The sequence below is a fragment of the Protopterus annectens genome, chromosome 3.part1 (genome assembly GCF_019279795.1).
Source record: "Protopterus annectens isolate FY-2018-M chromosome 3.part1, PAN1.0, whole genome shotgun sequence".
In the NCBI taxonomy this organism is placed as follows: domain Eukaryota; kingdom Metazoa; phylum Chordata; order Ceratodontiformes; family Protopteridae; genus Protopterus; species Protopterus annectens.
The window spans coordinates 1,357,507,632-1,357,529,667 of record NC_056732.1 but is presented as its reverse complement, the minus strand read 5'-3'; the positions used below and the strand labels follow the sequence as shown (position 1 = coordinate 1,357,529,667).

The following is a 22,036-nucleotide window of genomic DNA, read 5'->3' as shown; positions in this document are numbered from 1 at the left end:
CAAAAGGCAAAGTCCCAACCTCCATTAACGTGTTTGCTAAAAGTGCAATTTGTGTGCACAGTCATTCAGTTATGCAGTACTGCCACACAGTATCACAGGTAACCTGTGTGCAGAGGTCCCTCCTTTTCCTGTTTTCACCATTTTTCTCAATGTAGACTTTCCTGCATCCTTCTTTTGATGTACCATCCATCAGTGTCTCAAGGAGAGTTTTACAGACCCATCATACTCAACATAAAAAGTGATTGTTTCTTCCTCCTCCTCCTTCTACTGCCCAGTCCTTTCTTCTTAACTCAACACCAACATAACCTTTGATACTAGGGAGAGTCCATATCATTTTATCTTATTTATTTATTTATTTATTTATTCTTTATTGACCAGTTTAGTCCCACTAGGCTCGTAGCCTCTTTTCAGGGGAGACCCAAGGTGGTATTTATACTAGTAAGGGAAATTTGGCCAGGTCATCAGAGAACTTCCAATACTCTTTTCAGTAGGTGCTATGGGATCTTTTATATCCACCTGAGCTACCATCAGCTCAGTCAGATGGGGTTTCATCTGAAGGACGAGTCCCATACCTTATTTCCTTAAAGAATATGTGTACAGTGCTCATGGCTTTTTTTGTGCTCCAAACCCACCCTCCCCGAATCATCTTGCTGGCTTTCATCCACATGCTGTACAGCTACTTGTAGATTTTTAAGGCCTTGAGACATGCACTGATTATGTTCAGGTGTGGCAGTAACAGAACCATGTAGCATGTTGAAATGTTATCTGCTTCCTGAGTCTATCCTCTTTCTGTGTAGCCCAATACACTACTGAGTCTTGACCTGTACACACCATGCCTAAGTTTAAGGGTGTAGTACACTACTGAGCCTTGACCCATGCACACCATGACTGAGTTCAGGGGCCCAATACACTACTGAGCCTTGACCATGACTGAGTACAGGGGCCCAGTATACTACTGAGTCTTGACCTATGCACACCATGACTGAGTTCAGTGGCCCAGACTAGCCTTGACCTATGCACACCATGACTGAGTTCAGGGGCCCAGTATACTACTGAGCCTTGACCATGACTGAGTTTGGGGCCTAGAACATTACTAAGCCTGGACCTATGCACACCATGACTGAGTACAGGGGCCCAGTATATTACTGAGCCTTGACGCGTGCGCACCATGACTAAGTTTAAGGGCCTAGTGCACTACTGAGCCTTGACCCATGCACACCATGACTGAGTTCAGGGGCCCAATACACTACTGAGCCTTGACCTGTGTACACCATGATTGAGTTCAAGTTCATGGTGATCATTTTCAGATATTTTCATCCTCCTTTGTACAAACTTCTGAGCCTGTGATTACTCCCTGCAGATTTTATTTCATAACATTATGATGATGATGATGAGACTTATTATTATTACTAACATTCCCTCTTTATTATTTCCATTTTTTTCTATACACATAAGCATAATTTTAATAAAGCAGTTTGTTATATCCATTTGGAATGTTTATTATTTAGGTGATATACCTACGTTCATGAAAGGTATTAACAAACATTGACAAAAGATGTGGCACGTAAATGCTGAGAAAATCTGAGTTACTGAAAAATTCTAAATGTGCTTGCAGCTTTCATTGGTTTTGGAATGTGATTTCTTCCATCTGTATACATTCACAGCCATTAACTAATTTTTATCATTTTAACCAACCATGTGTGGTGTGCTCCAGATGAAGAGTTTCAGGTGACCCAAGAGCGCATGGACTGTTTAAAGGTGAGGTACTTCATTGTGAGCCAGAACAGTGCAGAAATGTTGGAGCAGTTGCAATATACACTAGAAGCATCATGTCGGATGGACTCCAGTGCAGAGGATCTGAGCTTGTGGCTAGGACGGCTGGAGAGAGAGTTGGCATTAATGAAGTCAGACAGCGGAAAAGGAGCACAGGCATTGAATTTTACAGACAACCAGAAGGTCGGTACCTGTAACGTGAATCAACCTAAATACATGGCAAATCTTAAGTCATTCTCTCTAACAATTGCTTCTTTTACAGATGGAAGGCTCGCACAGATTTCAAGGTGCTGGAAAATGTATTCTAATCTGATAGTTTTTTTGCAATTGTGAAGGAAAACAGACTCTTATTGACATGTACTGTAGCTGTGTATACTATGGGATTTCTGCAGATGCTGTCACCCTGTATATTGTAGATTTTTTACTTCAATCTCTTTCTTCAAAGGAAGTTCTTTCTTCTATCTCTCTCTCGCCCATTTCTGTGTTTTCCTATTTCAGCCATTTGAGATCATTCAGTTACAATAGCAATACATCATGAAAGGATATACATCATTTATATTTTACCCATACATAATGTATTATTTGGCCATGAGGGTGCAGCATAATGGGTAAGCATAGAAATCATATACATCTGTTCCGTTGTGTATCGCTATTATACTGTTATACAATGGCATTGTTTCAAAAGAAATGCGCCAACCTTTCTAAAATTATGCCATTGTATGCATTGCACATAATTCCTCTGCTATCCCTTTGAAATAATGCAAGTCAGAGAGGATGAATTTAAGGTGTACTGTACATATACACATCATGAACACAGAAACACATTCACAGTACACTGAATGACTGCAGCCTGTGTTACCACAAGCATAGCAAAAGGAAGATAATCAAACAGCAGCTTCAAAATGCACAAGAAAGTTGCATTTTAAATAATAACTTTTTTTTTACTTTTATGATGATGGCAAAGATTTGGATTTAATTTAAACTGTTATTTCACATTTTACAACATAAATACTGGCAGCCATTTGCTAAACCAAATAAAACAGCCTCACACTGAAAACAGACTTAACATTAGCAACAGTAAACTTTTCTTCCCTTGAACCTCACATTTATTGAAAATGCATCTGGTAACCCATTGCACTACAAGACGTGCTGGTAATCAGAGTAAAATAATATATAGTGAAACAGTGAATATTATTTATGCGAAGGGCACAAGAATTCAAAAGACTAATGTGCAACAAATTTGCTGACAGCTTGGGACAGCTGACTAGATGTAAATATCTCTTTTTAGTGGAAGCCTACGTGACTGGCTTAGTCAGAGTTACACAGCAGACAAATGAAGGCTGGGAAATCCAACTCTGCACTAGAGCAGCAGCTCATAGCCTTACTTATTTTGCACTAAATACCAGACAGACTGATGTAGCCAACAGAGTGCATTTCACACCTGTGTGCCTACAAAAAAAAACAAGGTTAATTAAAATGTATTCACAGTTAAAATATTGGTATAGTCTTCATACTGTTCAGTTTATTCACAGCCAAATAATAAACACATGGTCAATAGTCAACAAAATAAGGAAACCAAGGATCATAGCCAACTAATATTCCGTATATGATGCTGTCCCTATTTACTACAATGAATTCCTTCCTTTATACCATAATTACTGTAGGTGGCAGGAACCAAGGATCTATACACCACACACACACACACACACACACACACACACACACGCACACGCACACGCACGCACACGCACACACACACACACACACACACACACACACACACACACACATATGCACATACACAGACAGACAGACACACGCGTGTGCGTGCAAATACACACAAGCACACACACACGCGCACACACACACATGCACACACACAGACACACACACATGCACACACACACACAGACACACACACACACACACACACACACACACACACACACACACACACACACACACACACACACACACACACACACACACACACACACACACACACACACACACACACACATGAAAATATTTCAAGCATGGGCATTAATGCCCTTCTAGCCGGCCAGTATACCAAAACACTTGTTCCCTATAATAAGTGTCCAGGGTGTTCTTAAAAATATCCAAACTGGTACTTGCTTTAATGTAATTTGGTAGTCTGTTCCATGCATCAGCTACTCTGTCAGAGAACCAACTTGTACACCTCTCATTCCTATAGAATCTTCTCCATAGGTTGTCTGATGATTCTCTACTACATTTTTGATAACCCCAAACATTCCCAGAGGTAGCTGTCTCTAAATATTCTATATACCTGAGTAAGATCTCCTCTTAAATATCTATATGAGGCACTGTACAAGTTCAGATATTTTAGTCTTTCATAATAACTTAAATTTTCACATCCATGGATGCCCTTTTGTATATTTCTGATGTATTCTTTCCAGTTTACTCATGCTTATTTTCTTATACGGTTTCCATATGTTATTCCATACTCAGGTTTGGGTCGAATATAATAAACAACGACTTCATCATTTCTGATTTCCTAGATCTTTTTATTCACCTATATTTCTATAACTATCATTAACCAATTTGTTGATATGATTAGAAAAACTCAAAGCTGGATCTACCCATATACCCAGGTATTTAAATGAATCTAATGTTAAAAATCACTCTGTGCTGCATTAAATATTCACCTCTCAACTTATTCCTCCCAAATCTCATATGGTTTGATGTATTTATCAGCATATTATTCTTAGCATTGTTGCCTCACAGCAAGAGGTTCTCCTGTTCGATTCTCGGCTGGAGTGCCTTCTGTGTGGAGTCTACATGTCCTCCCCATGGTCGAGTGGCATCCAAAAGACATGCGTGAATAGGCGTGCCTTCACTGAAGGTTGGATGTCGGGCTGGCAACTTGGCACCATAAAAAATCTACTGCCAATCATTAGCGGACCAGAGTTCCGCTGTGGCGATCCCTAACTAGGAAAAGCCGAAAAGACAGACAACATTATTTTTCTGGCAAATGGTCAATTTAGACAAGTTTTTTGGCAGACATGCCCTATCTGTAAAACATGAAATCAGGTTACCCAATTTCAAGTCACCTGCATAAAGACTGTAGAACATCTCAGATGAAAAAGATAGGTCTGAGAGATCCAATCTAAACAAGTATGGGCCTAAGACAGAGCCCTGTGGGGCACCCTGACTGTAACCAAGAATTTCACCTGTCCAATTGCTATATGATACTTGCCATAACCTATTTCTAAGCCATGCAGCTATCCATCTTATCAAGAGTACATCAATACCTAGTTGTTCTAATTTATTGATCAGTGTTTTGTGTATGACCCAGTCAAATGCTGAAGTTAAATCTGTAGCCCGCAGCACTGGCAATAGCAGACTAGGCTTCCCCTACAACTCTGCAGCTAGAATTTGAAAAGTAAAGGGACAAACAAAAGTATTTTCAAGGAAAGCAATAACTTCAATCTTACCCATTTACTCAGTATTCCTGTTCTAACCTGAACAGTACATACAAATTGTCTCTGCAATCTCGTGGTCTGGCTGGGCCCAGCTCTGTTCACCTCGCTACGTTCGGCTCACTCTACTCCCCTACCCTGCCCCCATTTCCCAACCACCCCCACTATATCTAAATTTATTCTAACCACTCATCACCTAACCACCCCTACACCTACCAGCTACCCCGTAGCATCTACCCTAACCACACCCTTAACTGTCTCCCTACCCAATAGACACACACACTAGCAAGTGTCCACACCACCATACCTACCTAAATTCTCTAACCACTCTTCTCCTAATAACCCAAGTACCACTTCCACAAATTATGCAAGTCATATTAACATCTCGCTTGCTAACCCTCACAAACCTAGCCTACATTACATCCATTCATACTGACATACCATTAAACCACACTACTTTCCATACAACACATATTTACACACGTATAAAAACTTACATAAACTTCCCCATCTGTTCTACATTATTTAATGACAGCTCAGTACTATGCATACATAACAAGTACATTCTACAACCCCACACTAGGAAAAACATAATTTAGATCTAACACAGAAATAGCACATACAATTAGACTTAGGCTACTTAGTGGAAAATGGCTACTCATCTCAGGAGACATTCACCCTAACCCAAGACCATGCAATACCATACTCTCTACCAAAATCACACCAGACATACTTATTATTAACCTTAACTCCAGGAGTATATCTAACAAACTACCTGACTTACAAGCATTCATAACCCACTACTCCCTTGAAATATTGACCATTACAGAAACCTGGCTAAAACCCAGCACCCAAAATGAAGAAATCCTCCCTCCAGGATATAATATTTTAAGACTAGATAGAGAAGATAAGAAGGGGGTTGCAATTCTATTTAAAAATTCACTCAACCTCCAACCTCTACAAACTACTCTACCCAAATTTCATAATGCCGAAACCTTAGGCTCTGCTCTATTTCTAAATAAGAAAAAGAAAATCAACATTCTTTGCAGTTATATCCCTCCAGGAAACAACTCTCCTATAATCAAGGAGATCTTACAATGGACTAGAGATAACCTCTGACAAGAAACTATTCTTCTAGGTTACCTAAATACTGACTGGCTAGTCTGCAACTCTAACAACCCCACTAATCATATTAATTTATTTGGGTTTTCTCAACTCACTCAAGAACCCACTAGAGTGGACAAAAAATCCCCAAAACAATCTATTCTTGATAGGACACTGGTGAATTGCCTCAAACAAAATTACCAGACAGGCTGTTTACCAGACGCCCTTAGTGACCACCTCCCCACATTCCTCCTAAGGAAACGTACAAACATACCCAAGCCCATAGTCTATAGACAAATCAGAGATGAACACAAGCTAAAACCACAGGATCTTAACACTATTTTAAAACAATGTAACTGGAAACCACTACATACCCTAGAACTAGACCAGGCAGTTGACTACTTCAACAGTACTTTTACCAATGTCCTTAATATTGTTGCCCCTATCAGAAAAAATAGAGCAAAAGCAAGCTATGCTCCAATGGCTAAGTAGAAGCATGAGAGCCTTACTAAAGTCCAGAGATAAGGCCTGGAAAATCTGGAAGGAAGATAACACTAGCCTAGCCAAACAAAACTACCAACAACTTAGGAATCAGTCCAAAAAACAAACAAGACTTGATAAACAGAACTACTTCCTAGGTATCCAAAGCAAACACTCTAAAAATCTGCAAACATTTTGGCAAGCTGTTAACTCCCTACTAAAACCTGGCAAAACTACCACTCCAGCTCCCACCTCCACCAATAATAATAATGACATAGCCTCTCAATTTAATCATCACTTCACAGAATCCATTCAAACACTATCCACCAAACTATCCAAAAATAACTATACATCTATGCCAACCATAAGCACTTTAATACACATTCCTTTACTCTCTCACCTGTTGCCACCTCTATAATTAAAAAAATCCTCTTAAAACTGAAACCCACCACTCTTGCAGCCAATGGTATACCCACTAACTTTGTAAAAATAGCTGCTGAATCCTTATCCTACCCTATCTCAATCCTTGTCAACCACTCCATACAAGAAGCCTATATCCCTCAACTGTGGAAAGTCTCATATATTATTCCACTGCATAAAGGTGGCAACTCTTATGACTTCTCAAATTACCGCCCCATTGCCATTTTGTCTCCCTTATCTAAGCTACTTGAGAAATGTATACACTCTCAAGTTATGCATTTCCTGAATACGCATAATCTCCACTCCACTACCCAACACGGCTTCCACCCACACCACAGTACAACCACCGCTCTTCTTTCTTTCATTAATCTGATTAAGCAACACAGAAATAACAATACATTTGTATCTGCTATAATCTTACATCTCTCCAAAGCATTCAACATGATCTCACATTCCATACTATTAGATACTCTGACCTGCCTATCCTTTGCCCCTTCGACTATTGCATGGTTCAAAAACTATCTATTTGACAGGCAGCAATCCCTCCAATGCTAACGTGTACTATTTCTTCTACTTCCAACTACCATAGGTGTACCACAAGGCTCAATATTGGGCCTGCTTCTTTTCTCTATCTTCACCAACAATTTGCACACCTCCATGCAGCATGCCACACTTATACAGTATGCAGATGATTCGACACTAATCTTCTCAGCCCCATCTCTTACCACTCTACAGCAACTCATCCAAGAATCCTTTATCTCCATGGAAAGATGGATTCCTGATATCCAACTTATCTTAAATCCCAATAAGACTAAATTACTCCTATTCACCTGCAACAAATCTAAAACCTCTCCTCTTTCCTTTTTCTGTTCATTTCTCCTTCTGCCCACACTAAACTTCTCAGTGTAGAAGTAGACAAGAATCTTCACTTTGATATCCATATTTCTCAAACCATCAAAAAGGTACATAAAAAAAGGGAACCCTATATTGATACAAACACTTTCTATCAGATCAGACACGGGTCACCTTAGCCCAAACTCACCTATTGTCTACTTTAAGGTATGCAGCACCAATCTTGACCCAGGTAAGAAAACTTGACCTTGACAAACTTGAGTCATGTTACAATAAAATTGCCAAGTTTGCTAACAACTCCACCTTTAGAACCCATCACTGCTCTAAGGGAGCTACAATGGCTTGAACTTCCACAATTACTTAGTTACCACCAGCTAGTCATCGCATACAACATTCTAAGAAATCCTGACAAAACTCCAGCACTAAGTCATCTACTAACTCAATACATAGCAAATTGTCCTCTCTGCTCTACCAACAAACCCCTCCTCTCTATCACTAGGGTTAACAACACTTCATGGAAGCATTATTCTCCCACACCATAGCGAGAAACTGGAAAAACCTCCCCAATTCTGTTACTTCTGCATTGAATTCCACACAGTTCAAAAATTCACTTAAGTCACCCCTTATGAATTCCTGGCTATGTCCATGTATTACATAATTTTCTCCTGTCTTTTCCTACTTCTCTTCCCACTTTTACCTACTGTAAACATGCTACAGTCTTGAAATCTCTTCTGTTGATTGCCAATTTGGCATAACTTTTCATGTGAATTAAGTTTGCTAGTAACACACCAAAGGTAGATATGCATTTTCTGCGTGATATATTTCTGTATTATAAATTTTGCTTTTTGTCATATATTTCTGTATTATAAATTTTTGCTTTTTTGCTAACTAATGTGGAGCTTTTCTCACCAGACCTCTGCTGTAAATGGACCTCATCCAGTTGGATTATCCCGGTTAACAAATGTAAAATAAAAATAAAAAATAAATAAATATAAATTACATCACAGCACAATTTTTCATTCATAACTGTTATTACATTGCTATAGAACATCACGTTACAAGTAGAAATAGAACTATTTTCAACATATGCATGCTGATATATAGTTCCAAGTCCCAACATCTCCAACTATGACAATAACTCTTCCAGTATTACCTTCTCCATTATTTTTCCACAACATGAAAGTAGACTTAAGGGTCTGTTTGACCCTGGGTTTGTCCTACTCTCCTTTCATTTAAAGACAGGTTTAACAAGCATATGTCTCCAATTTTGAGGAATCTCCCCATATTTATACAGTAAATATAGTAAATAATAGACATAATGGTACTATAAGCTCTTGCTGAAATGTTCTCAGGTCCTCCCTGTGCTTTGTTTACATCTAGTTTGCATAGATCTTTTTCAATATAATATAATCACTTTTGGTATCTGAATTTACCTGGATGTCACTAAGACAGCTTATCACTCCTTTTGTGGAGTCAAACTGTTTTGTATAACATTTTGTAAATATGTCTATAATCTATTCTGTTTGAGAATAAATTTTAGAATCTACACACAGTCTATCATTATGTCTTTACTCTTTCCACACCTTATGTATCTATAAAATGGTTTCCTATTATGCTCAATATCTTTATATAAATTTTCTTCAAAATTTTCTTGATTTTGCCTCACAATGTGCTTGATTTGTTTGTCCAGCTAGTTTATTTCAGTTTTCAAAGTTGTAGTTCAACTTCTTTTTCATTTCTTATATTTTTAGTCTCTCGCCTTAATCAGGTATCTTGTTCTTATGGAAATATGTCCTCCTACCATTGTATGCCTAGATCCTGGTGTTTAACATTTTTTTATTTTTTGTACTCAAAAAGTTTCTCTTTCAAACTTTTTGATTTTTTTGTGCTCAAAAACGTTCTCTTTCAAAACGTTCCCACATTCCTTCTGCAGTTTTTCCACTAAATGCATCACTCCAATTAGTTTTACAAAGTGACTGCTTTGCTTCCATATAATCTGTAATTAGTCTTTTGTACATTGGTTTAGATTTCAGTTTGGCAGAATTATCTTGCAACAAATTAACCTTTATAACCCCATAATTAGTGCACATTGACAGTGATAAAACTTGACATGAAGTAACAGTAATTTCTTTAGGAACACAATGTCTAGTATGCTATTACCTGGTAGGTTTTTTTAACAATCTGAAGCAATTTTTGTTCCTGAACATAGGTTGCAAATAATTTCCTTACTAATGTTGTTGAATCAATATTATTCTAGTCTTCTTCTTCTTCGTTTTCTTCTTTCAGCTTTTCCCGATTAGCGGTCGCCACAGCGGATCACCTCTCCACTCATGATTGGCAGGAATCTATAGTGTCCAAAGTCTGTTTCTGGTAAATTTAAATCCCCAGCCACTATTATTCTTCCCTCCTGTGTTTCAAGCAGGAAGTGAGATTTTTGGAGGTAGTCAAACACAAATTAACAGAAATGTTTCAAGAACAGGAAGGCGAGAACTACATTAACAGCGTGAATGAGATGGATGTGGATTTTCTGGCTGAGATAAAAGATGAGTCTGGGATGCCGTGGTCACTCAGTGATGCAAACATAATTTATAAAAAAGGGATCTTGCATTAACATTTTAGGGATGGGACACAGTTTTAGGCTAGGGAGAGGATTCAGAAGAGACAGAGAAACAATTCTTTACTAAAGGGTGGTAGGCTGGCCGAATGGTGTGGTATATAAGCTGATGTGCATCTTTGAAAAAAAAAGAATAAATGAATGAGACAGTGATTTTTTAAATTCTGCTCATTAAAGTGTTTCAAAACAAAAAGTCTTCAACCAGCAAACATCTTAGCACTTGGTCTCATTTACACTCCATTCCTCACTACAAGCTGTCTGTACTCCTCTTCTCACCACCAATCTGTCAAGAAGAATCTGCTCGCTGTTCCTGAACTTCCTCTTAATACTTCTTCAAGCATATCCATTCTAATATGTTCTGACTGTCCTCCATGTCTCTCTCAACAGATAAATACTATTCTTATCCCATCCTTCCAGATGGCCATTGTCCAGTCCCACACAGTCTGCTCTGTCAGTAGCCAAATTCTTAACTCCCTCATTTATTCCGAAGTCCACATTCTCTGATCATCCTTTTGTATTACTCTATTCTCACCTTCTAGTGCCATATGTCATAGTCAATTTGCTTTTCTTTCACATGTTGAAACTTTGCCCTCTATCCTTTCTTCCTAACTTACTCTGAATCATACAGTAGTTTTGTTTGCTTCCCATATATCTCCCCTGATATTTATCCTGACAAGGTGCTGCAAGTGGTCTCACAATTCACTTACCTTGTCATTCCCATGATTTTATGATCCTGTGATCAGTTGTAGAACAGCCTTTCTGATGTTTTCAACTTCAAGTTTATTAATATTAAGAAACTGCTATAAATCCTGCTTTCCTACCTTAAACCTTTTATTTACCAGTTCATAATTTGTAAAGTTTCCAACCTCCTTTTCGAGTGACAGGTTGGACATTATTACATGTCAAAAAAAAAAAAAGCAACTTACTTTCCTGGCTGCTGCAGCCAGTCAGGTCCTTTGCTTCATTGGAGTGGACCTGATTGAACACAGCTTACAAGAACGTTAAAAAAAAGAGGAGGAAAACAGTTTGCGATCGCGCAGTGATGTTACTCAGCCGTGTGAACATCCACAAGGTGCTTTGCTGAGCAATGAGCAGAGGGGACAGAGAAACTCACAGCTGCTGCATGGGGGCCCTCATTCGGTGGGAGGTAATCGCGGGTGGCTAATGCGGCTATGCTCTCTTTCTGCAGTTTGTCCTGTGGGGGGGTGGGGGGGGGGTTGAAAATGGTAAACGTTGATACTTTACATGAAAAAATGTTTTCTGACTCCTCTCTAATTGTCACAGAAATCTTTGATACTACATAAGTTATCTTATATAAACAATTATAAACAACCACCATTTAAAGTTTAGCATTTCAATACTGTGTTGCTGCTTATGAAAATTTGTCAGAAGAGGTGACAATTGTTTTTAAACCCCTGACCTGATCTAATTACTTTGTTTTAATATGATAGGGGAGTGTTAAGTTCTCCTGCTCTCTGCAATAAAAACAGTGGAAAACAGTTCCACAGCTTTCTGTCTTCTTTTTTTAAATATCATCTGCTGTGTTGCTCATCTAAGATTGACAGCAGCACCTGACAGAGTAAACTACAGATTTAACTGTGTCTATGATATGTCAAGCAGGAAGAGAGAAATTTCTATGCAAAGAATGTGAGAAGTTGAGCTTAAAAATGTAGGTGGGCTTTCCCTTCCTTTGATTCCAGTGCAAGGAAATAAATGTTTTAAAAAGTGCCAACAGATCTCTAGTAGAGAATACAGGAACCATATTGTAGGGGAAAAGAATCCTAATCCTTTAAAGCCAGCAATCCACAAAAGTGTAACAGAAAGCCACACCTTTTGCAAGGAAATGACAAAGATACCTCTCAACTTCTTTTCTCTAGAATTCTGGATAAAGCCAAAAAAAAGGCAGGAACAAAGGCTCACATTTTAAATACAATTTTTTTTATCTTTCTGCTAACCAGGTAAACTCACTCTACTAAGTGTCCCTTTTGAGGGATGTCCCAGGAGAACTGTCTGAGTGACTTGCATAAAGACACACGGCATGAAAAAGGAGGTTGAAGGATTCAAACCCAATACTTCTGACTAGAGGAAGTAGATGGTTAATGGCTCAGTACCTTAAGTGCCATACAGTTTATTTATAATACCAGAGTTGGGAATTGTCTCAAATGCCTTGGCCAGGTCAAGGTAAGTGATATGTATTGTTTTACCCTCATCCATGGCCTTAGTGACTTTCTCAAAGAAATCCACCCGATTCAGTAGGCATGACTTGCCTTTGACAGAGCCAAACTGGGTTGGGTCCAGTGTTTGGAGGTTTCCTATGTCATTATTTATCAAGCCCATCATTATTTTTTCCATGGCCTTACATATAAGACTAGTCAAACTTATGAGTCTATAATTTCCAGGGTCAGTAGATGGTCCCCCTGTATGCAGAGGGATGACTGTTGCTGTCCTCCACGCTATCCTGACAAAGCTATTCCAGAGGTCATGGTAACACAGAGATTTTAATGGGCCTGATAAGTCCTGATTTAAGCTGCTTAAGAGGCAACATGGTATATCATCAGGCCCCACTGAAGTCATGTTTTTAGCTTTAGAGAGCACAGTGGCAATCTGTTATTTGGTAATAATTAGCGGTGGAGTGGTGGAGGATATTTCTTGGGAAAGAACTGAGGTGATAGGGAGGTGAAATTTGAGCTGGATTTTCAGCCATCAGATTTGCTTTATGTTTTGTCTGAGTATAAATGATGCCATCTACAACTAATTCTGCACATTGTTTGGTGTTGCCTTTAAGACTGTGGATGTAACTGAAAAATGTCTTATGGTTATCTTTAGTTTTGGGGGCTATTTTTACTTCAAAGTCTGCTTTCAGAGATTTGACTAGTTCCATGCTTGCTTGTTTAGACTAACGAGGGACTTTTTGCTTTGTTGTGCACATTCCCTCTTACTTCTTGACAGGATTTGCTTTCATTTGTTGCACAACCTACTAATGCCAGGGGTCCACAAGAGTGGCTTGTTTTTGCGGGTTGACCTGGGTTTATTTTGGTCTGGTACTGCCATTTCTATGCAGTTGTTTATATGGTACATAGAGTCCTTTTCTGTATGCCTCTGTACAGGTTTCATTGTTTGCTAAATTTGGGGGAGCTTGGGAACTATGTCATCCCTTCATAGGGGATAGCTTACTATAGAGAAGTTCTTAAAGTTTTTGGGTTAGGTGGGGGGACTAGTTTTACCTTTACTTCAAGAGAGACAGCTTTGTAATCTGATCTTACCACTGAGGACATCAACTAGGGGAGGTGCAGCACTCTCCCATATTTGTGACTACCAGATCTAGGATATTTATTCCCCTAGTGGGAGTGCAAACTAGCTGCTCTAGCGCATTTGCATTTACAAAGTCAAGAAATCTTTGAGCCTGCATGTTATTGGTCACACAGGCCTCCCAATTAATGAAGGAAGTAGTTAAACTCACCCATGAGTAATATATTAGGCTAAATGGTGAGTGATCCTAGTAACTTCAGGTATAATGTATGGGTTTCCTGGTTCATGGTGGGTGACCCCTAGCTAGCAAGAATATGATTTTTCCCATGGTTAGTTGAACATGGAGTGGCTCAAGCATGTCATATTGTTTGACCAGCCTAGAGGTGTACTTATCCTTTATGTAGATAGATATACCTTCGTCTTTCATGTTCGGTGTGTGGTCGGGATGTATGAAAAGCATTATAGCCATGTGCTGCTGAAGTGCTTTCCATGGCTTTGAACTATGTTTCAGTAATTGCAGAGACATCAGCATTGTCCAGGGTGAGGAGAACTTTCAGGGAGTGAAGTTGCTTGTTAAGACTCCTAGCACTGAGCAGTAACAACTTTAGTTTGTCCTAAGTCGCTTTTGGTATGTTGGAAGGTTTGTCTGTTTTGCAATGCTTAAAAAAGGCAATATATGGTTAAATAATATTTTGGCCAGTATCCAAAAACCTAGAGGTGACAGGTGAAGATCATTCCTGGAAAAGCAGCGTAGCCTGTCAGCCATGTCCTCCCAGTTTGACAAGTATTGGAGCCCTTTGGAATGACACCAGTAGCTAAACCAATTGTTAAACTCGATCATTTTCTGCTGGTATTGTGGTTACATCCTTGGAGATGGTAGAATACTGCTCAATACTAGGCTCATGCCTTCCTGTGACACATACTCTGAGAGCTCAATCATGTATTTCTTCATATAGTCCAAGAAGGTACATCTCAGGTCATTCATGCCCACATGGAATATGACTGAGTCATACAGGTACTTAGTAAGTGATCGGAGTGCATGCGTGATATGGCAGATCCTGGTCCCTGACAGGCAGCTAATTGTAACCTTCTCCTTATCCAGCCTGGTTAGACAGACATCAGTGTGTCTCACAATAGAGTCTCCTGTTGCCAGAATATTGGGTTGTGGAGTGTTTTGCTTATGGGCTTGGTAGCTGAGACACAATGAGATGTGGCTTTATGTGTTGTGATGGGACTTGTTTGTGTGCATGCAGAGTTTCTGAGGACTGCTCCTGAGAGGCCTTTGATGTTTGGGTACGTTACATCTGAGCACTTCCATATATGTGGGTCTATGTGTGTGGTCCTTTGGGTGTGCACTGAGTGATGTACGTGAGTCACTGACAACCCATTTGTTGCTTTTAGTGTCTGTATGTGAGAATCTAGCCCCCAGTGTCAATGTGTAACTACATCTCTCACATACCATATTTGCTCAAGAATTATGTGGTTCTCAGTGTACATAATGGAATTATTACATTGCCTCAGGATGCCCATGTCCAGCAAGCTGGATGCAAAGGTAGCAGGAAAGTGCCCATCCACCATTGCGGGTGATAATGTGTAGTTGCAAGGGATAGGAGAGGAGGGTGTTTGGTGCTTACTTTTGGTGATCTAGAGCTAACCTAACCAGAGATGCTGCCCAGCTTCAAAATCAGCTGTTCTCTGAGCAGTAATAGTCCCGGGTGCTATAGTAAGGTAAGGTAGACTTAAGTAGTCCTAACTAAATGCATAAATACTGCTCACCACTCAAACTAGTTGCCCTGTGAGGTACACAGGACTTAGGTAAAGTTCTAAGGTGTTTTTATATGGAAATTTTAACTTCTGGTGATTGTATGCATACTAGGCACTAGTAACCATTGCTGGGTGAAGAGCAGCTTCACACAAATGCAAGGCTTATATATAATCAGGAAAAAAAGCATGTTGTACACTAATTATGCCGTAAGACCAATCAGGTAAGCACACAATGAGCTTTTTGCTAGCAATTCCCAGCTCAGATAGGTAACATCAACCCTCTCCTGCTACAAGAGTGCAGAATTTGACCCTCTTAATTTAAAATGACTGGTTTGGAGCCCAAATGTTAAGGAACCACAAATAGATGCCTAATACTAACTAAGAAACACTAGGTACAATGTATTTAATTGGAAATGCAACTTTAAACTTTGAAGAAGTGCAAAAAAAAAGGAATTAAATATCACAGTAAACTTTCACAGTATAATGAAAATAAGCAATGTTTTCAGATGTTTGTGTCTGTACAGGGCACTGGCACAGTGAGCAGCTCCAAAATTCATACTCTTTGAAGACCATTTGGTTGTAATTCTTATGTTTTGCTGGTTCACAATCTACTGCTGTCATCCTTGAATAATTGCCATGCATTACATAATTGTTGGTAGCTTGCAACCTGCGGATACTGCCCTTAAAAGAACAACATACCATACATTATAAACCAAGACAGATCCTCACAACGAAACAACCAGGCAGCTCCTTGTATTCCTTGTTCATAAATAAATTTATGAACAAGGAGTACAAGGAGCTGCCTGGTTGTTTCGTTGTGAGCATCTGTCTTGGTTTATTTTATATTAACTTGTTTCGCAACAAAGTGTTTGTCCTGTGGAATATTCTCTGCTTTACTTTGTTATACTATACATTATGTTTTGTTTCTTCAACTGGTCCTCCTCTGACTATTGTTCTTATCCTCCCAAATGCTCAACTGACCTGTTCATTCTTCCTGGTGGATGTAGCCCATTCATTTCTTGGGGTGAAGGACAAGTGCACTGTGAGTGGCAGTGACATTCTGAGAAGATCAGGGTTCTACTTTGCAGCTCTGATTCCTCACGCATGCTTGTTTGCATTAAAGGGATTGGCATACAGGAGGCCTTTGTGATATAGGCCATATCTCTCTGTGATGTGATCAGCTAGCATGTGGAGAGGTGCTTCCACATAATCCTTTGCCTCCAAGGGGTGCTCTACCTCAGAGAATGTGGCTACATGCACATACTCCCCACCTCTCTCCCTGAAGAGAGGTGAGCAAGATTATGCCTCGTCATGCCTCTGTACCCCACACTAGGTCCAACAGGCACATCATCTGTTAGTTGAACTCAAGTTATCTGGATCATGACATGCATTATGTTAATGAGGTAATCTATGTTAATGATGTAATATATGTTAATAATGTAACCACTCCTGATGTGCCCAGACAGATTCTATACATTAGTAAGTGGTTTATGACATATCATATTGTTTTAAACAGTCAACACAGGAACCATTATTATGGTTGTTCAGAACCTGCTGCTTTATAGTACACTTACCATGCCTTGTACTACTGGAAGTTTAGTTTGTACTTCATTATAAATATGCCATGAACAGTTTTGTTGTCTCAGCTTGCAGATACTTCTTTATGTCTATTAACCTGTCCTGCGTATGTTATTAGCTTTGCATTTATTGCTCATAATGTTAAACAATACATGTTTCTTTTCATCATGTTGGCACACAAAAATCTTTAACTCAATAAAACTAACCTGGTTTAGTAAGTGAAATAAATACACAAATAAGTAATAAAATCATAATATTTCTCAATGGCTGTCAGTACTACTCACACCATCCAGTAGTTTAAGTGCACCATCAGCAACTTTTACTAACAGGTCTTAAGTCCTCATTTGTTTCCAAATTGCAAAACAGTGAAATAAAAAGCTATATTATTCTCACATTCAAATGTTTGTTTGTTTTTCAGTTTGAGCAGGTTATTGAAACAGAGCTCACCCACTTACTCAAGATTGAAGAACGTCTGCAGGGACTCACTAAGATCTGTCTAAACCTGGATGTCATCTCTTCTCAGCTTTATGATCAGAAGGTAAGGAATGGAAAAATGAGATGTATCTGGCTAATACATGGTATAGGGAAGAATGTTATTATTCTACTCTGATACCATTAAGATTCACAAACAAGTATTTGCAGTGACAGTATTATTTGTAGAAACAGCCAAATTATATTTTCTTTACATAAGCATTGAAGTACAGTGATATGAGTCTCAAGTGCTACATTATGTGTGAATCTTTTATTTTATCTAAGTTTTTCTCTCTTTTTGGGTTGCTTATTTTATTGCATATTTTAATGTGATCACAAGCCAAGAAACCTCTCATAGAGGGAGTTTGGGGCCTTGGCCAAGAAAGCTCTCATAGAGGGAGTTTGGGCCCTTGGAATGGACTACTGAAATGGATCATGGAGAAGGAATCCTAAAAAAGATTCAAGTAGGATTGGAGCAAGTGAAAAAATGGTAAAGGAAAGGTAGTGAAGGGGAGATAGAATTTGGGACAATTAAAGAACAAACTTCATAGACTTATTGTCTAATTCTGCATTCAGCCAAATGCAGCAACTGTAAAAATTCATTATACTAAACCTAGTTATTTCATCTATTTCAATGGACTTATCAATGGGTAATAATTCATTGATTTCAAAGTATATAAATGATTTAAAACAATTTTCATTCTTAAGTCTTCCTTAACTCAGCTCTATCTGCAATTAAATAAATGACTTGACAAGGTATGTAAATAAAAATATACTATTAGTTATATCAAGACTGCGGTGGTGGTGCTGTGGTAGCGTTGTCGCCTCACAGTTAGACATTGCCCATTCGATTTTCAGTTAGAGCATCTTCTGTGTGGCGACATGCATGAATGGGTGTTCCTTCATTGAAGATTTGCGTTAGGCCCGGCAAGCCAGCATGTAAAAATCTACTGCCAATCATTAGTGGACCGGAGTTCTGCTGTGGCGACTCCTGATCGGGAAAAGCCGAAAGACACAAACAAACAAAGTATTAGTTATATCAAGAGGAAAGAAGAAGAAATTATGCATTTGCATGAGCTGGTCATTAGGGCATTATTACAGTATGAAAATTATATATAGAGCTACAAGTTCAGAAAGTTGTGGGAAATTTTGAGGTAGTATAAAGGATGCTCAGAAAAATGATAGAGAAAATATTGCTAACTTCTAGCTCCTTAAGTGTAGAAAACTGAGGCGATAAATGTGATATTTTAAGATGAATGAGGTAAATGTCTAGAACATTGTTTTGAGGTTGAAATTTACATCAATGCACATGAAATGAGAAAGGAGTTTATTATTTTTGTTTTGCAGTGTTTAGACCTGATACAAGAAAGGACTAGATAAGAAATAGAGAACATTTAAGATTGTAAAATTAACTAAAGCTTGTATAAAATGTGATATAAATAAAAATATATGTGCACGTGTGTGTGTGTGTATATATATATATATATATATATATATATATATATAGATATATATATATCTATATATTATATATATACATGTGTCTATGTCAAATGATTGACTTTTTGGAAACTCAAAAAAAATGTCGAAGAGACCATATGATTGAGTTTCCAAAAACTCAAACATCAAAAAAACCCCACAGAAATCTACCTTTTTTACATTTTTGTAAGGGGGGCAAGCCCCTGCACACCACACCCCCTACAAATTATATATACTAAACTCTGAGATTGCATTACAGTGAGGAAAAGGGTACATTTCCCAGTCCTCGCTCTACCACAATCTCTATTCAAAAGCTTCACGTTTTCAAAATCTTGATCATATGGTCTCGCCCATATGGGATTCAAGTTTCTGAAAACTCGATCAACTGATAGCGACCCATATATATATATATATATATATATATATATATATATATATGTGTGTGTGTGTGTGTGTGTGTGTGTGTGTGTATATATATATATATATATATATATATATATGTGTGTGTGTGTGTGTGTGTGTGTGTGTGTGTGTGTGTGTGTGTATATATATATATATATATATGTGTGTGTGTGTGTGTGTGTGTGTGTGTGTGTGTGTATATATATATATATATATATATATATATATATATATATATATATATATATATATATATATATGGCTTCCTATTACAAGAACGAAAGTTCACTACTTCGAACTTGTAATAGGAAGCCTCACTTCTGCGAAAGTTCACTTTAATGAAAGTGAACTTTTGCGTAAGTGCACCTCACGAAAACACCGCAGCACAGTGGAGGACATAAAAAAAGCTATGTCCAACACTATGGTGTGATAGTCACGGACCTTAGGATTTTGGCACGGGTTAGGGTAAGGGGATAGTTTGTAAAGCTATCCCCTTACCCTAACCCATGCCTTAATCCTAAGGTCCATGACTATCGCACCATAGTGGAGGACATTGCTATGTCCTTCACTGCGCTGCAGTCATCACGGACCTTAGGGTTAGGGCACAGGTCATGGTAAGGGGATAGCCCTATGGGATATCCCCTTACTATGACAGTGCCCAAACCCTAAGATCCGTGAGTACTGCACGGAAGTTCAGTACAACACCGGTTCATTGTACTGAACTTTGCGTAAGTGCACTTTCGATTAAGTGCATTTTCGCTGCAGTGAGCATTCAATGCACTATTTCGAATTAGTGAAAATTCGATCTAGTGTATGGAACCCATATATATATATATATATATATATATATATATATATATATATATATATATATATATATCAGAAGTGTAATACTGTAATAAAGTAATTCTACTGGATTAGATGAAAAAAGTCTGATTTCGGAATCCCATTAAACTTAATTAGGGATCTTAAGAGTGAAAAGTATAAATTGGGATATTCATCAATATGAATATTAAGTATATATAATTAAATAATAAATAATTAAATAATTAAAATAAATATTAGTAAATATTAAACAACATGATACTGTTTCGAATCGAGTTAATTCAGTAGGATGTTTTGATCAAGGGGCTGAACTAGCTTATCATTAGTAAAAAATAGAGTGGTATTGCGCAATAAATATTTATGGAGTGAAGCAGAATTGTTATCAGTAAAGGGCGATACTATCCAAGCAACAAAAAAGTGTCAGCAAAGGGCTACAGGAGGAAATCCATCAAGTTTAATAGTGAATGATGGAGGAGTTTGCCCTTCTAGTATTTTAAACACCTACTCTCTTGAAAAGAATAGATCAGAAGTATGAAGCATATTTTAATTATTCGGGATTCTATGTTGAGAAGTCTAAGAAACATCTCACCTTGAGTTAATAGAGGGTTAGTTGCAGCCTCATCCATGATTACATTTATTCAGAAAATATATATAAAAATGGCTTGAGATATGATTTTGTTATAGTGGCTTGTTGATGTAATGATGTTTCAAGGAATTATTTCAAAGTGCCGTGGGAGATATAGTAGTTGTGAGTAAAACCTATGGATTTAAATTTGTATTTACTGATATCCTTCTAGCACCTTAGTTTCAAGGTACTATAAGCCTGCAAAGGTGTGAGTCCTTTAAATTCAGTATTTGTATTTTTCTTTGGGAAATGCTTAACAGTAAGACTGCATTTTGTGGCAAAGACAAGTTACATCTGAGTCATTTAGGCAACAGAGTTATGGGAACATATCCAACAATACTGATTCATTTTTTGTAAAGTTTGAGTCAATAAAAATTTCCATTTCGACCATTACTAACTTATGATGTTTGCTAACAAAAGCTCTTAGTTTAAATAATAAATGTATAGCGTTAGAGGCTTATATAGTGGTATCACTAATTACAGAGACCTGGTTTACTAATAACAAGAAACCATTAATTATACTGGGATTTACAGGACATCAAATTTTTAGAGGTAACCATTGGGGATGAAGGATGTCTATTTATGTTTCAACGAAATATGAGTCAGCATTAATGTGCAGTGATAAAACTACTGAATTCCTAATAGTGAAAATTGATGTTAGGGGAACAAGCTGTGATGTAACTATTTTCTATCATCCTCCAAATATAACAAAATAAATATAATAAGTTGGAACAACATATAATGAATTGTTTTGAAAACAAAGCTGATATTATTAAAGTGGATCAAAATGTTTCTAATGTTGATTGGTCAGTCCTCACTACATCTATTAAATCTGTAAATACATTAATAACAGATGGTATGATCAACTGTTATACTGAAATAGTGAATAAGTTTAGACAAAGAAAAATATTTTGGATGTGGCATGGATAAGTAAAAGAT

At 37.9% G+C, this 22,036-nt stretch overlaps 1 protein-coding gene across 1 annotated transcript in view; it reads left to right on the top strand.

Annotated features, from left to right (window-relative positions):
• LOC122797773 (microtubule-actin cross-linking factor 1-like) overlaps positions 1-22,036 on the top strand; it is an 899,011-nt gene that overhangs the window by 216,407 nt on the left and 660,568 nt on the right. The window contains exons 7-8 of the mRNA XM_044066295.1: positions 1,715-1,956; positions 17,714-17,833. Of these exons, the coding sequence (XP_043922230.1) occupies positions 1,715-1,956; positions 17,714-17,833 (362 nt within the window). The remainder of the gene's footprint in view (positions 1-1,714; positions 1,957-17,713; positions 17,834-22,036) is intronic.